The sequence below is a fragment of the Lagopus muta genome, chromosome 1 (assembly GCF_023343835.1).
Source record: "Lagopus muta isolate bLagMut1 chromosome 1, bLagMut1 primary, whole genome shotgun sequence".
Classification (NCBI taxonomy): domain Eukaryota; kingdom Metazoa; phylum Chordata; class Aves; order Galliformes; family Phasianidae; genus Lagopus; species Lagopus muta.
The window spans coordinates 3,325,655-3,342,835 of record NC_064433.1 but is presented as its reverse complement, the minus strand read 5'-3'; the positions used below and the strand labels follow the sequence as shown (position 1 = coordinate 3,342,835).

The window sequence follows — 17,181 nt, the reverse complement described above, 5'->3', positions numbered from 1 at the left end:
TACTGGTTTTATATGAAAGTTGAAGAGGTGAAAGTATTTAAAAAACAGAAAATAGGGATAATAAATTGCAAGGTTAAACTGAAGATACTCTTCATCCTGAATACTAAGAAGGTAATTTAATGAAATCTTCTGCCTTTAGTGTGAATATTGGACTATCCCCGTATTCCCCTCTTTGAAGTTCATGGGGAGGGTAATACATTTATCCGGTGCTTAGATCCTTTCCTGTATATTATTTTTAGCCTTCAACTTCTTTTTCTTTTTTTCCTTTGTCAGTTCCAATGACAGGATTCACTCAAAGGGCTACCATTGATCCAGAACTGAATGAAATCCATGTCTTGTCCGGGCTCAGTAAAGATAAGGAGAAGCGGGAAGAGAATGTAAGGAATTCTTTCTGGATTTATGACATCGTGAGGAACAGCTGGTAAGTCAATTAAAGGGGAAAACTTCCAACTTTTACAATGATTTCTTTAGAAAGCAGTCCTTAACACAGTCATACTTCCCAAGTAACTCTATAATAATTTATAACTATGCACTGGCAATCTTGAAGCTCAGTTCCTTTTAGGCTTTCCCAGAGTATTTAGAAAGACTGTAGAAACAAGCCACTTGAAGGGAGGAAACGGTGTTCTTCTTTCGCTGGAGACAGGTGGGAGGTGGGTGGGGGAAAAAGTAAGCCCTTATATGAAGTTTTTCCTGTAGGAAATGTTCAAGGCAAAAAACATTCTTCTAATTCTCCACTGGACCCTCCCTTGACAGCTCTATTCCTTCTGGCCTTATCACTGTCACCAGTTCTTGTGAGGAGCTGTAGGTTATTATGAGGCCTTCCCTCAGCCTTTTCTGCTCTGGGCTGAAAAACCTTGGTTTTGGACCTCAGCTGCTCCTTGTACTTCTTGTCCTTTTTTTCCATCCTTATAGCTCTCCTTCAGATGCTTTCTAAGAGTTTTATGTCCTTCTTATATTGTGGCACCCAAACTGCACCCTGTGGTTGAGGTGAGAGACCATACAGTGGAGAACAGAGAAGGAGTATTCCTTCTCTCACCTGTCTGGAAGAGCTGGGTCTCATGCACCCCGGGGTATAGTTTCCAGGGAATGTCACTGACCAGATTCAACTTACCATCAACTAGAATTCCCAGTTCCATTTCCACAGGACTGCTCTCCAAGCCTCTTATCCTCAGTCTGTATAAATATCCAGAGTTGCCCCATCCTAGGTGGAGAATCTAGCACTTGCTGTTGTTAAACTTTATGTACTTGGCAATTGCCCTGTCCATTTTGTCAAGGTCTCTCTGTAGGACCTTCAGTTGGAAACAAAGCAAAACAAAAAAGTCTCTGTGGAGAGGAGAATAGTGATTGAAATAGTACTTTTGTTACAGTTTGTGGTCTAGATTTCCCTTATCTCTACTGTATCCAAAGTTCTATTCTATTAATCATACTTATTGTCATGCATTTTAGGTCTTGTGTCTATAAAAATGACCAAGCAGCCAAAGAAAATCCAGGTAAAAGTCTTCAGGAAGAAGAGCCCTGCCCAAGATTTGCCCATCAACTGGTTTATGATGAGTTGCACAAGGTATGAGAGTCTAAATACATAGACAGTGATTTTATTTTTGTTGCTCATCCATTGTAGTTGCTTCTTCAGAGATAGTACAATGAAAATACCTGTTTGTTTGGTGTTAACTGTTTGGATTACTTTGGTGGATAAGCTTCAGCTAACACATTAATGGTGTTTGGAAATGGGCTGTAGTTTTCCCTCTTGTGGATAGCTCCTACAAGCAATACAGACTTGTCAGACAGCAAGCTACTAGCTTCTCTTGTACTTGAGAGCACACGCAGCTTTATGCATTATCTTCAGGGGCTTGAGCTCAAAACTTCTTGGAGTTGTTTCTTTTAGTTTAACTGTTGAGTTCATCCTTCCAAGAACTCACAGACAATTAACATTTCAATAAGGAATGCTGGGAATGTCATTGTTTTCTTCTCTCTTGTTGGGATTTCTCTTTAGAGAACTGCTTGGCAGGGTGACATGAGATAAAACCCTGGTGGGAAGGGATGCTCAAGAAAGCTGGTCGTTATTCAAGGTCTGTCTCCTCCAAGTCCAGATACATTGCATTCCAAGAAAAAGGAAGGCAGGCAGGAATGCCAACAGGCCATCATATATCAACAAGGAGCCTCCTGGACTTAATTAAGCTCAAAAAGAAAATCTGTAGGAGTGCAAGCAGGACTGGGTTACCTGGGAGGACTACAAAGATGTTGGCAGAGCCAAGGATCGGGTTAGGAAAGCTGAAACCAGATACAATTGAATCTGGCCAGGAACATAAAGGGTAACAAGGAAAAAATTCTTCAGATACATCAGTGGTAAAAGGAAGGCCAGAGAAGATGCAGGCCCTCTCTGGAAGGATACTGGACACCTGGTCACAAGAGATATGGAGAAAGCTGAGGTACTCAGTGACTTCTTTGCCTCAGTCTTCACTAGCAAGGGCTCTAGCCATACCACCCAAAATGCCAAGGCAGTACTTAGAGAAGAAAGATTTGCCTACTGTAAGTGAAGATCAAGTTCAAGACTGTTGAAGAACTTGAAGGTGTGCAAGTCCACGGGACTTGATTAAAATCCATTCACAAGCTTTGAGGGTTCTGAAATGGATGAAGTTGCCAAACTACTGTCCATATTGGAAATGTCGTGGCCGCCTAGAGAAGTTCCCACTGACTGGAAAAGGGGAAACAAAAAGCCTATTTTCAAGAAGGGAATAAAAAAAAAATACAGGGGTCTACAGGAATCCACGACCTCCCTGGGCAGCCTGTTCCAGTGCTCCATCACCCTCGCTATGAAGATATTCCTATGCAAATCGGTGTGGGACTTGCCATGCTCCAGTTTTTTTTGCCATTTCCCCTTGTCCTGTCCCCAGAGAACACTGAAAAGAGGTTGGCCATTTCTCTTTGACTCTCGCACTTAAGATTCTTATAAACATTCATCAGATCCCCTGTGAGTTGTCTTTTCTCGAGGCAGAATGGACCCAGTTCGCTCAGCCTTTCCTCCTACGGAAGATGCTCCAGGCCCTTTATCACGTTTATGGCCCTCCACTGGACTCTCTCCAGGACATCCCTGTCTTTTTTGTACTGGGGAGCCCAGAACTGGATACAGTACTCCAGATGAGGCCTGACCAGGGCACAACAGAGGGGGAGGATCACCTCCATTGATCTGCTGGCCATGCTCCTTTTAATGCACCCCAGGATCCCATTGGCCTTGTAGTCCACCAGGGCACACTGCTGGCTCATGGCCAATCTGTCATCCACCAGGACCTCCAGGTCCCTTTCCACAGAGCTCCTCTCCAACAGGTCATTCCCCCAGCCTGTACTGATACTCATGGTTATTCCTTTCTAGTTGCAAGGGTCTGTACTTCCTTCTTCCTTTTGTTAAACCTCATCTGATTTATTGCTGCCCAGCTCTCCAGTCTGTCCGGATCTTGCTGAATGGCAGCACAGCCTTCAGGTATGTCAGCCACTCCTCCAGCTTTGTATTGTTGGCGTACTTACTGAGGGTGGACACTGGAGACCTGGTCAAGGTTGTCAGTGAAGATGTTGAACAAGACCAGACCCAACACTGACCTCTGGAGAACACTGCTAGTCTCCAACTAGGCTCTCTGCTGCTGATCACCACCCTGTGAGCCCTGCCAATCAGCGAGTTCTCAACCCACCTCACTGGAGTGGATGCAGAAATGGTCCATGATGATGATTAGAGGTCTGGAGCACTTCCCCTACAAGGACAGCTGAGAGAGCTGGGGCACTTCAGCCTGGAGAAGAGAAGGCTCCTGGGGGATGTAATAATGAAATAAATCCTTTCCAGTACCTGAAAAGGGGCCTTCTTCAGGAAAGTTGGGAAGGCACTTTTTAGAAGAGCATATAGCAACAGGACAAGGGAAAATGATTTTAAACTGGAAGAGGTAGATTTATACTAGATATTAGGAGGAAGTTCTTTACTGTGAGGGTGGTGAGACACTAGAACAGGTTGCCCAGTGAGGTTGTGGATGCCCCTCCCTGGAAGCACTCAAGGTCAGGCTGGATGGGGCTTTGAGCAACCTGGTCTGGTGAGAGATGTCCATTTCTGTAGCAGAGGAGTTGGAACTAGATGATCTTAAAGGTCCTTCCCAATCCACACCATTCTATGATTCTATGAAAATGTTTGAACTCAGCTCTGTTAAGAATCTGCTGTAACTGGTGCCTTTATTTCCTCTGCATGTCAGAAGCAAAAGTCATTCTTTAGCATTATCTGACTTTAAGGGACAAATACTGAGTTGTACTTAAAATTGTTCATAGTGTATACATGAGTGGTGAGCAGATTTAGAGCTTTGTGCATGTTAACGCAGACCTGAGGATTAGGTTACCATAACTTCATTAGCCTATGAATTTAAATCATGGTGACAAATTCACATCAACTTTCAGGGATGTGATTAAACTGTTTTTAAAATTGATTTATTTAGTGTGAAACAGCCTGAACTGGAAAATATAATTTGTTTATAATTCCATAGTACGCTATGGAATTTGGAAAAGCTTGTGGATGGAAGCAGAAGTTTAAGGGAGAATAGGTGCAGCTTCTGTATAGCAATGTTATTATTTGTCTTCACTGAGCATGTTAATGATAAATTATCAACACTGATCTACCCTTAATTGTTAATTTCCAATGTGTAAGGTATGAGATTGAGATTGATAGTAGAATTTTCTAAGTTATTGTGAAGGTTGCTAAATTGTGGCAGTTGCTCAGCATTATCTGAAGAGCTGTTTGATGTGCTTGTTTTGAAGAGTCTTATTTTTAGAAACCTCTGTTCAAATGACCTTTCTAAACTCCTCTCAATATAAATAAGGAGAGCCTACATCAGTAGGATGTAGAATACATTGTTTTGAGTGATTATTTTTAAAGCTGTGAGAATAAGTAGCCTATTAAACTTCTTGAACTTCAATATTTGAAGTCTCTTTGTCGTGGTTAGTATCAGCAGTTCAGAGCCTGAAATATGAAATGATGTGAAGGAGGAAAAAAAAAAGTGAAGAAATACAGTCCTTTTTGCTCTCTTTTTCCTCTCTCTGTCAATCCTTGCATTTCAAAGTTCTTGTATTCTGAAATCATCAGAAGATCTATTTGAGACTACTTCATTTGAGCTGCCTTCAACAAAAAATGAATTTTGCATACTGCATTCAGTATTTCCATGGTTGGTCTCTCTGGATTACTAGAACTCTTGAACATGATCAGTCCAGCAATGGATGTGACATCTGGTTCCAAATGAGATTTGTGTTTTCTTTTTCAGCTATTCCACTGTTCTTAGCATTACAATTTTTCTGAACTCTTAACATTATAGTTATGTCTTTATTTTAATTCCTCCTTTGTGCCCAGGCAGTGCATCAAACACCTTGCAGCTAGACTGATGTATTCAGGTGAAATATGTCTGTTCCAGAGACAATGGAAGTAAACCTGTCTTGCAGAGAAAAATAAGATCTTGGGAGCTTCCAGGACATGTAGGAACACAGGTCTGTTGTGTCATCTCCCAAGATTGTGCTGGACTGGGCTAGTTGTCACTTCATTTTGAGCATCTTTAGGACTTTCCCCCATTCCCTTTTCCGGGGGCCCTTGTGTTTGAAGAATACCGCAGTCTTCTCTGATTCAAGGAGAAGACTGCTTCTCCTTGAGCTGTACCTGAGTAGTACCTGAGCTGTACTGTCTTCAGTGCTGCGTCTTCATCAACAGTGCTTTGACTGGAGTTAAGAATATTAGTCCAGAAAGTTCATTTTTCTAAGTCTTACACATGATCGTAGGTATTTCTTATTTGAAGAGAGAGTCTGGTTGCTGGAGGAATCTTGATTTTATATATATATTTAGGTCTGCTTGACCTAAATAGAGAGAGGCTTTATTGAGGTACCTTAATTTTTCCTTGTCTTGTGACGGGGATAATTTAGTGTCTTTGAGGACAAGATTGGAAAAGAAGCTTACAATCAATCAGTTTGAATGTTGCTTGCTCTAATTTGAACAGAGCAACAAGAGTTGGATGAGATCCTCTTCTGCTCATATTATCTACTTGAAGATTTATCATGCTTATAAGTTTTTCCTAAAGAAAGAGATTCTCTGGTCTGTGGATGTCTTATTATCTTACATTTTAAGTGCCTTAAGATAACCTCATTTTCTAAGGGATAAATTAGGGTTAATAAAGCTCATAATAAGTTGGAGCAGCTCCTCCAAAAAAGAGTCATTGTCTAATGAATATATATAAACAGTTAAACTTCTTGATCTTCATCTATAGGTTCATTATTTATTTGGAGGAAATCCTGGCAAGTCCTGCTCTCCAAAGATGAGATTAGATGATTTCTGGTCTCTGAAGCTCTGTCGACCTTCAAAGGAATACCTGCTAAGACACTGCAAATACCTCATAAGGAAGCACAGGTACAGAAACAAAAGATGTTCTGCGGTTTTCTTTTCAAAAATCTCTTAAGTTTTAGCATCTTTAAAAATCTCTCTATCCTGTAAATAGTTGTTTCACTTCACTGATTATATGGCAATCTGCAAATTTCCTGTTTATTTTTGGTTAAGGAAAAATAGTTCAATATTAAAAGCTGTTAGGCAAATCTAAATGATAAAATTGTAATCATTTACTTCACTCTGTTTTTATGATGTTATTCTGAAGCTAAAATAAGTCTTGACTATCGTGTGGGGATTTGTGGAGAATTTTTAGATTTCCTCTTCACTCTGCTTCTCATCAACATGTGTACTGTCACCTCCCAAGGAAATAGAATATTTTTTTAAAGCAGTGTGCTAGGGGATAGTGGCAGCTCACAAGGCTGTTAATGAAATCTGGGGGCTGAATTCCTTTGCACGTCTGAGACTTACCTGTAGTGAGGTCATCAGTGTTTCTCTTTCAGAACCACTTGAAAGATCTCGCTTATGGGGAATTCATCTGCACTGTGATACTTGCACTCTGGATGTTTCAGAGCTACCTTTTGTTTGCTACTTAAGGAAACAGCTTTTCAAAATCAAGCTCGTGGTGTTGCCTTAAGCAATAAATTGTAACAGTTAAGGAGTCTTTTAAGGTTCAGCAAATCATTTGAAGCCAATAGATACAGCTTCTTTCTGCATTCTTGATGAGAATACTTTGATTCTGCCAAGAGTTGGAGGTCAAGGGTCAGTTCTTTTTTTTTTTTTTTTTTTTAAACTTCTGAGGTAGCAAAGCAAATTGCTGCAGTAGACTTTCTGGGTGAGGCCTTTTGCAGGTTAGCAATGCAATATTTGTGAATACCTACAAGAACAAATCAAAATCTTGCCAGTAATCTGGGAGATTTACTAGCCGCTGTGGTTGTATGCAAATACAGCTGTACTGCCTCCAGAAACAACTGTGTGTTACACGTTTTCACTTGATTAAGTTGCACTCAAAGAAAACATTGCTACATGTTGTCTGGCAGAAGCTTGGATTTTATGCACTGTGTTCCTGTTTCTTGGTGTATGTCAGGGAACTGAACGTACTAGCTGGGAATTGGGATGATAGATGCTTTGCTGGAGCTCTCTGGACTATGGCAATATCGTTTAAGACTATCTGTTTGACTAGTTGGAAGTAATAATGTTTAATTACCAAATTGTCATGTAAATCGGGTAACAGTCATAATCTTTCCTTTCTGAGACTTAAGCCCAGATCTTGAGAAGAATTGAAAATTTGAGTTACAGATGTCTATTGCTACCAGTCAGGTAGTTTGAAATCTATTCAGTATGACTTACAAATAAAAGGCCTTGTGTTCTTCTATGGCATTTGATATATGGCTGTTAAGTAAGTGAGAGCATCGTTTTTAAGGTTCTCATCACTGGAATCTAGAATTATCAGAGCTATTTTCATGGAAAGACTTGATAACTGTGTATTAGTGATTTAGAAGGCAACACTATAATACTGCACTCAGCAGATAGATGGTAGGAGGAAAATAGGTAATTCTAAACCTCTTCATTTCCAGATTTATTTACCCAATTCAGTACTCATCGAGAGGGCTGAGCCCATAGTCTTGTTCTGGCTGTATGTGTTTCTTCAGGAATTTGCAGCAGTTAATGTTTCCCCTTATTAAAAGAAAACGAGAAAATAATGGTGGTGATGCATGGCCAAATTTTACATTTCTGTGCTCTTTCCAAAGGTGGGATGTCAAGTCATTGAATCCGAGGATTTTTGTTCCCATTGTTCCTTCTTTTGTTGTCTGGCAGAAGCAGGGAGCATTCTTCATCTTTCATTTTAGGCTTCTGTTTAGTCAGGAATCTAAATATTCCTTACGCCCCTCCAAAAAAAACTCCATTTCTTATGTTTCAGTCTGCCTTAAAAGCACATACCCTAGTAAATGTGATGCTAAGCTGCCATTAATACTGTATTGTTTGGAAGTATTTGTCTAAAAGTTTTGTAGGCTTTGCTCTATGTAGAAATAGCTGTATTTAGTCCTGAAGAATGTAGTTGCACTTAGGTTTTCTATCTCTTTTTTGCAGGTTTGAAGAGAAAGCTCAGACTGATCCTCTTAGCGCACTGAAGTATCTACAGAATGACTTGTATGTAACTGTGGATCACTCAGACCCTGAGGAGACAAAAGAGGTAATGAACAATCTTTGTCTTAGTTATAAAGAAATATGAACTGTGCTTTCATGTTCTAGCACGGATCTTAAGTTTCTTAAATTTTGTTTATATTCAGTTTGAAAAGCTAAACTGGAACGTGATACTTCACTGTATTGTATTTTCTCCACACGAAAGATCATATTACTTTAGAAACAGGCATTTTACAACTATGTGTCCAGATAAAATAGGATTTCTGCTTATAATAGTGAAGACTAAGCCTTTGTTCTATTTCCAGTGTACTTGTGTGTATTTTGGGAACTTTAATTGAAATGTAAACTCTCTGAAATGTCATGAGTCTGGTTGGTTGCATGGTGGAGGGGGAATAAAAACACCTATTCACTTTACGTTTTGGCTTGTCAATATCAAATAGCTTGGGGGTAGAAAGAGCTTTCCTTCTACATCATATGAACTGCTGGAGGCAGATTGCACATATACATTGCTCACTAACCTTAAAACTCCTATTTCTTCAGCATTTTGAATATTATCTAGTAGACTTGTTCTTTGATTTGTTCTAGAAATTTGTTCCCATTTCCAATTTTGATTCCTTTACTGCAGTATGTATCACTTTACAAAATGAATTAAAGCAATAGTGTGAAGTATCAGATAAGTTTGGTTGACTTCACTCTCCTATTCATGTCTACATGGAACTTGAGGCAGCCAGCTTAGATGTACAAGCATTCAAACACTCCTGATGGTTAGATGAAGAAGTGGAGTCCTCAGTTCTTATCTTCATGCATTACTCACCATGGAAATAATTTGACAGCTCCTTTCATAAAATTCAAGTAGGAAAGTGGACTCTTGTTGCTCATTGCTGAGCCTCTGAATAAAGCCACTTAATCTGGTTTCAGCTCAAAAAAGTGATCTTTGTACAGGCACTTAAAGTTGTAGTTGGTGTGGAATCACTTTGCATGTGCATAGTATAAAAATGCAGGGTTAATAAAATGAAAAAATATTAACTACTGTTCGAATCTTGGAACTGATCAAATTTAATTGTTATAAATTCTGGCTAGGGTTCATAAACTTCTGGTCCAAATAAAATATAACTGCCGTGCCTGTAAGTTTTCTGTTAGGCGATTTCTCGCTGAAACTGTCCCATATCAAGTACTTTCATACATTTTTAAATCTATTTCTAGCAAAAGAAAGACAAAGAACAAATAGTCCTCATTTTCCTTAGCTAGAAAAGGAGATATTCCCCATATTTCATGGGGGCTCTGCCAATTATGCCTATTTTAAATGTGATAGCACTTTTACCTTCTTATTTGAATCTGTAATAGCCTAATAACATGAAATGACAATTCCATTGCTTGCTTTTCAAGTTCTCTGCCGTCTCTCTCTGCAGGACGTGAAATTGTCCTGTGCTCTTTACTTTCCCTTTCTGTCTGTAGCATATCCGTGTTCTAGAAGCCTCCTCATGTCTGTGAAAGCCATGTGTGTGTTTGGCCAACTTCTAAAGAGATCTTGCATCTGTTAGCCAGGTGTGCCGTTTTATTGCCTGAAGAGAATGTGCTTGTGGTAAGATCAGTGAGCGTCTTTCCTTCTAGTTCATGTAGGTATCTGCCACCAGTAGACTGTGTGTTGCATACATGTAAATATAAGGAATCCATTAATACTCTGTATCTTATATTCTCATTTCAGTGTGTAGAACTGAATTTGTCCACTCTAAGAATGAAGAATTTACCTAAATGCATGCACATCTGAGGTTCTGAAGAAAAGTAGTAGCTGTATATTGCAGAGCATAGTTAGAATAAAAAGTTTAAATAATAATAAAAGTTTGACAAGGCATGCTAGTATTCTGCTCATTAATGATGTTAGAATTATAAAATGACTTGAGTTGGAGGGGACCTTAAAGGATTATCAAGTTCCAGCTCCCTTGCTGCTTGCCCAGAGAGGTTATGGATTCCCCGTCCCTGGATGTGTTTAAGGCCAGGTTGGATGGGACTCTGTGCGATTTGGTCTAGTACAGCTGATCTAGTAGTTGGCAAGTGTGCCAGCAGCACCTCATCACTCTCAGTGTCAATCTTGCCCCTGACATCTCAGCTAAATCATTCTTCCTTCAGTTTAAAACTGTTCTTCCTTGTCCTATCACTATCTACCTGTGCAAAAAGTTGTTTTCCTTCCTGTTTTTAATCTCCCTTTAAATACTGGAAAGCCATAATGAGGTCTTCTGGCAGTCTTCTCTTCTAAGCATATAAGCTCAAGTAGAACAAGCCAAATAAGTGAATATATGTTGAACCCTTTCCTTTCTCTGCAGGCCTAGTGCCTGATCCAAGCAGAATTCAGTAGCTGTCATGTAGGTCTGCCAAATCAAGCGCGAACCTTTCAGCAGAATGAAAGCTTTGATTCCTGTGCTATCTGAAAATTATTTAACAAATTCCAGGAGGTTTTTTTTGTTGTTGTTTGTTTTGCAAATTTTGCTGGTCACAAAATTTTGCTTTGTAAAGCTTTTTACGCTGGAACAGATCTGCTGGGTCAGAGGCTTAGAGCCAGCCAGTGCCCTGGTAGTAACTGGGTGTATTTCCAGTTGACGTCAATTTACCTTCCGATTATCACATTGAGTTGGCTTTTTGCTCTGGCATTACATCTTCAGATAGCTCTTGTGCTTTCCAGAGGACTGACGCAGGCTTTTTGGATTCCATATCAAATTGCAAGCAGCAATTTGATTGTTTATTTCAGCACAGACACCTACGTACTCTGTCTTTATTTGTAGTTGAGAAATTCTTAATATTGAGAGCTGTGTATGTGATTGGTTTGTTCTGTGTGGACTACAACCAGTGAACACTGTAAGGCTTCTAAGTATGGCAGATTTTAAAGAAATTAGTTTCTCTTTTCTGTGTTGTTCTCCTTCTCTATAGGACTGCTCTTAATTTTGCAAAGGACCAAAATGAGTTTATCCTTGACTTTGTTACAGTTTTATAGACTGGTATGATATTACAAGCAGAATTTCACTTTAGGGTAAAGCTTACTTGTTTTATAATAGAATTGATTTTTTTCAAACTTCGTTAGGCAAGTCTCTTCAGCTGTTTTGAGTCAAATGCCAAAGAAAATAAACAGGCTGTTCTCAAAACTTACTTTGGCATTAGTAACCAATTTTGTTTAAAGCAGCATGAATGATTGACAGTAGGAACATACCTCAGATTTTCCTTCCTTTGTTGTGAATTTTAGCAATGTTCATGGGATGATAAATTTACTTCCATTTTTTTTATTACTACACTGTGAAGCTGTAGATGCCTGCTAGCAGGTAGGTATCTCATGGGTGCTTATTTTAATAGCCACAGGCTGTATGTCAACAACTATATTTCTGCTGTTGCCTGCAATTGCAGATCAAGTTCTCTTTAACTGTTCCTGCTTGAAATCACTTAAACTTCTTCAGCATTTTCAGATCAGTGAATCTTTTCTGTTTACTGGCTGTGATACTGTGTGCAAGGAGAGTAAATTTCCAGAGCACATGGAAGTCTATCTGTGCATCCTGGGTCATTAGGAGATGAAAGTTGGATAAAAGGCTCGCACTGGGAGTTCTTGACATTGGAAAAAAAAAAAAAAAAAAAAAGCCAGAATGAATGTTCTATTTCATATACAAATAAATGTGCATTTGGTGATAATTTTTTTCCTAAATTGAAGTTTTTTCCCTAATTTAAGCTTTTAAAGACAAGGGTGATTGAAACTGGAATTTAAAATGAATTCCAAGTGTTTTACTTGTATATCATGAAAAAATAGATGCTGCTAAAGCAGCATCAGGGAACACAGCCTTATGTGTTCAGCTGGACACTGGATTGATCAAAACCAAAACATCGCTGCTGCTTTACTTGCATCTGTAGAAGAAATGAAGAGGCTACCAAAAATTGACCAGTGCTGCCGCAAGAATCACAAAGTAATGCCCAAGTAAAACAAAACCGTTTATGACGATGAGACAGATTTGCCTAGTGTGAAGAAGAAACTTAAGCTTGCCAAAACATAGGTACCAAGTGCAAGTAAAAGCTGAAATCTGTTTTTCCTGGACTGTGGTAGGAGAAAACGAACAAGAACCTGGAGGCTAATTTGAGGCCAGACTAATTTGTAGCCTGGGGCTGGAGGCCCCTGTTCAAGGTTCCTTTATACTTTCCATTCTTGAGACATTTTCTTTAAAAAAAATTAGCCAGATAAAAGCCAGCAGAGCCCAAAAGTATTGCTTAGGTCTGCATTTGAGTGAAATTTCTGGGAAAATTTAAGCCCAAATAGGAAAAATAGTTCTAGGAAGGAGCTAAGAAAAGCACGCTTCTGTTCTTCACGTCCTGCTGTGATTCTTTGTAAAGCCTCAGGCTCTGAGTGCTGCAGGAACAGAGGTTTTGGAGCCAAGGAGAGTCTTTGAAATAAGTGTTCGACCCTCCCAGACTTCGGCTTGTGACAGCTCCATCCTCAAACAGCGCAGGCCTCTTGTTTCTTCTTTGTGCCTTTACTACAAGGCGCCATCCCAACAGAATCAGTCAAAGCTGAGAAACTGCTTTGTGCTGCGATCTGAGCACTCGGCGTGCAGACCTTCTGGAGGAGGAATTACATCGAGTATCCCAAACAGAACTACTGATCTTCCCTTTGCGCCGACAGTAGAGGCATGCAGCAGATACACTAAAACCTGTATGGCTTGTCACACAGCAGAACTGTTTTTTTGCTTTAGATAGAAACCTAGGTGAAATATGTAAAACTGATTAAAGAATGCTAATGCTGGAAACACGAAGAAGTTGGAAAGTACTGGAATTAATATTAATTATGCAGTCTTAATTAGGCTTTTCTCTGAAAGTGGTTGTGGAACCTTATGTTAGTTGTCTTAAATCCCTATTTCTGAGGAACCCTTGCATTAGTTTAGAAGGAGGATTGGATCTCAGAGAGAGAACTTAATTATGTAATGAAGTAAACTGTTGTGTTTTGCATGGAGGCTTAATTTGGAGTAGATTAAGCCATCATGGTGAAGGGATTGTCAGAAAAAAATGGGTGGTGGCACAATTAAAGCAGTTGGATGCTTCTGCTGGATAATTGAGTTCTGGTCGCGCCTCCGTAACGGAGCTGCTATGTGACTTTAAGCAAATCACTTTTTCTAGGTGGTCATTAATTGGCTCTTTCATTTTGGTACTAGATGGGAGGGATCTGATATGCAGTCTGTTGAGGGCTTTGCTCTTCAAGCTACAAATGAATTCAGTAAAAGCTGCTTAAAGCAAAATGTTTTTGGGGAAAAAAAGATGGTAGTTTCAAATTGGGCACCCAGAATGAAGCAAGATATGAAATACTATCTGGTAGGATATCAATTAACAGAAAAACTAATGCAGAAATTATTTTTTTTCATAGTGTGTTCAGAAGTATATGAAAAAAAAAGTTGCATTGGATATATGCTGTGAATGGTGTGTAAGAGAGGTGGTCTTCACTTAGCAGTAGCAATCGTATGCGTAGGGGAAAAAAATGGGAGTCCTTTGGGAGAACATTGTGTAGTTAGTTGGGATTTTAATGCAAATGTGGTGTGCCAGCATAAAGCTTCAGTGCTGTCCGTAATTGATGTTGGTAACATACCTGCTTGACTTTTCTATCATAAAGTACTTTTTAAATGTGAAATGATGCATAAAGTATCATTTTAAAGCAAAAGTAAACACAACTGTCAAGGTTAACTCTACTGCAGTGGCATCATCGAAGGAAAAAAGATACTCCTTTCCCCAGAGGCTAGAAAGGAGCTAATAGCAGCAGCAATTCGTCACTCAAAGTGCGTAAAGAGTAGAATACTTGGCAAAGGGTCTTTTCAACTGATTTTTGGTCTCAGTTCTGCAAGTTACTACCTGGATTGTGTTATTTGATCTCTAGGAACTGAATACCTGAGGCCCAGCCCCAGCTGGGGTTTACTTCTGTTTCTGGCTGAGTGGCTGTGGTCCCTGGGGAAGGAGGGGGAATCCCTCAAAGCATGTGGTGTCTGCATTGTCCTCAGAGCTGGCTTAGTGCGTCACCAGGCAGCTTGGCAGCAGGCCAGTAAGGCAGTTGTTTGTGAGAGGAAGATAGCTAGAACATGGCACTTTATATCAGAAGCACAATGGATTTGGCCTCTGGTTTTATTGGAACTTTTGGAGCTATTTAAACTGGGCCCGTGTTTACGGATGTTACTGGTGCAGGGCCAAGCAAGTCTTACAAGTTTCGATCACAGTGAAGTACACGTGCAGCAGTGCAGTTCCTTTGGATTCTGTGTGGTCTCTTAATCTCTTCCTGTGATAGCCTCCACAAAAATTTACAGGTTTATTCTGACACATTGCAGTCCTTACTTCAGACTGCTTTTTTCTTGATGGCAGATTGGATTTTGTTGAAGGTTTTTTTGTTGTTGTTCTTGCACTTAGTTGTAGGCTTACCTTTTCGTAAAGGCCTTCTACATTTGAGACTCATTGCTCTTTCATCCTTGGGCATTCTTCTGTAGAGGCTGTGCAACCCTGACTCTTTAAACTGTATTGACAGAGCTTGATTTTTAAACCACTTGATTTTTCTAGAACTTTCCCAATATGCTGCTAATTGATAGAGGGCGTTCAGAGTTTGCTGTATTGCAGATGAGAATTTACAAGCCTTAGAACAGCGGGAGTACTTGATTTACTTGAAGACCTGACTCCTTTTCATTCGTTTTCTGCTGTACTTGTTATTTTTGCAATGGGCTGACAATGATCTATTACAGCTTGCAAATGTATTTTTGCAGTTCTGTTTTGTATGACTGATTATTCCTAGGTTTGTTGATTTGCACTTGACCCTAGTGAATTGCATCGTTATAGCCTGGATGAAACAGAAAAACAATCTGAAGCATGACTGCTTCCATGCTGGCGGTATAAGCATGGCACGAGGCCTGTGGGCTGAATGAATGTGTCCTCTGCTTTCAGACCAGGCCCTGTTCCTCTTCTGTGATTCATGGTTCTGTTTTGATATCAAACCACTCATGACTACCTCCAGTTAAGTTACTTGGCCTATTATTCCCTGCTAGCTTAATCTCAGCAATTCCTCACTAATTTACCTTAAGTATCATATAAAAGCATTTGAAGTCCAATGAAAGACAAGATTAAAACAAAGAGTCCCATGTTCCGTCCCTATGGCCTGCTGCCTTTGTAGAAGAAATCAGCTTGATGTGATACAACTTATTGCTAAATCAGCATTGACTGCAACTTGTCACCTTCTACATTGTTCCACTTTTTTCTTTTTGAAATTAAACTGCTCAATATCTAATTTCTGGTGTTCTACCCTCTCCTTCCCTTTACATATTTTACCCTTCTTTCTTTGGGCTGTATCACCATACATAAAATAGAGAGGAGACAAAACATTGCAAGCCTTTAAGGGATTGGCTAGTTTTTTGAAGATACATGACAAAGCACTGAGCTTTGCTTCAACATGAGGAACTGAAAACAGCAGCTGGGGGCAGAGGAAGCTAATATTCACTGCCTGTTGTTAAGATATTAAGGGAGAATATGAATGTGTTACTTAATCTACTTTTACTCTTGATTCTGATATTCCCAAGCAAGGAACTTTTTTTAAACTTGAAAAGACCTTGCCTCAAACAAGCTTGTGATACGAGCTGTTCTTCAGAAAGGTTATCAAAATGTAAAGCTTTTGGTGTGTTAAAGCAGTTCACGCTGCACTGTACCAGTTACCCTTTCAATGCTGGTCTAACTCAGACCTCTACAAGAAAACATTTAATGTGTGCTGCTAAGCTGTGTTGTTCATGTGAGAGCATTGTCTGCTGTTACTTACGTGCATGTAACAGTAGTTTTAAGGATTGTGCAGAGAAAGCCAGCAACTCTAAAGCCACTGTTTGTTGTTGTTGTTTTGTCAATGCAGTTAACAGCATTTTTTTCTTTCTTCTTCCACCTCCTGTTTTGCAGTTTCAGCTTCTTGCCTCAGCATTATTTAAGTCTGGCTCGGATTTCACCACTCTTGGTGAGTATTGTGTATCAGAGGAATCGCATGGAGAATGTTCCCTCTCCTAAAGGTCATTACTGTTAGTTTCTTCTGTATGTTTTTTTTTTTCTTTCTTTTAATATCATGCTCTTATGAGTATCGTGAGCCTTCAGTTTGAAAATGCATAGGCATTTGAAAGAGTATAATGACCAGTGCTCAATGCCTTGAGCCCATATTTAAAACATCTGTCACCAGTGCTTTTAAATCCATGCCTCTGGGGATCATTTTGTGTCTCTTATTACATCTCATGCGTTACTGTTGCCCAAATAAACAGAAGCTTTGGTCAGGATCTTGTCATGTCACTTTGGAATCTCACAGCATGGCTACGGCGCTGTTTGCTGGGATAATTGCAATTCCTGGAGTAGTTTAGTTCATTGTGTTCTTTGCAAAATGAGTCTTTTGGGCAGGATGTCAAGAGTGAAGAAAGCAGTGGCATGTAGGTCTGAAAACAGGAGGTCTGAGCCAAAGCCATAATTTGTTTTGCTATTCTATCCAGTTAACATGCTTTAAACAGTTCAGATATTAATCCTGGGCAAGCTATAGGAAGACTGTTGGCATAATTTGTGTTCTTGTAACTTGTGTTGCCAGCCAGCTGCTGGGCTCTGGGAGTGGAGATCGTTTCAGTTTTGACAAACCATGTAAATCCCTATGG

General features: G+C 39.7%; 1 protein-coding gene across 4 annotated transcripts in view; it reads left to right on the top strand.

Annotated features, from left to right (window-relative positions):
- MKLN1 (muskelin 1) overlaps positions 1-17,181 on the top strand; it is a 679,793-nt gene that overhangs the window by 654,569 nt on the left and 8,043 nt on the right. For all 4 annotated transcript variants that reach the window (XM_048933812.1, XM_048933811.1, XM_048933810.1 and 1 more), the window contains 5 exons: positions 274-421; positions 1,447-1,561; positions 6,270-6,409; positions 8,474-8,576; positions 16,454-16,508. In XM_048933812.1, coding sequence (XP_048789769.1) covers positions 274-421; positions 1,447-1,561; positions 6,270-6,409; positions 8,474-8,576; positions 16,454-16,508 — 561 coding nt within the window. The remainder of the gene's footprint in view (positions 1-273; positions 422-1,446; positions 1,562-6,269; positions 6,410-8,473; positions 8,577-16,453; positions 16,509-17,181) is intronic.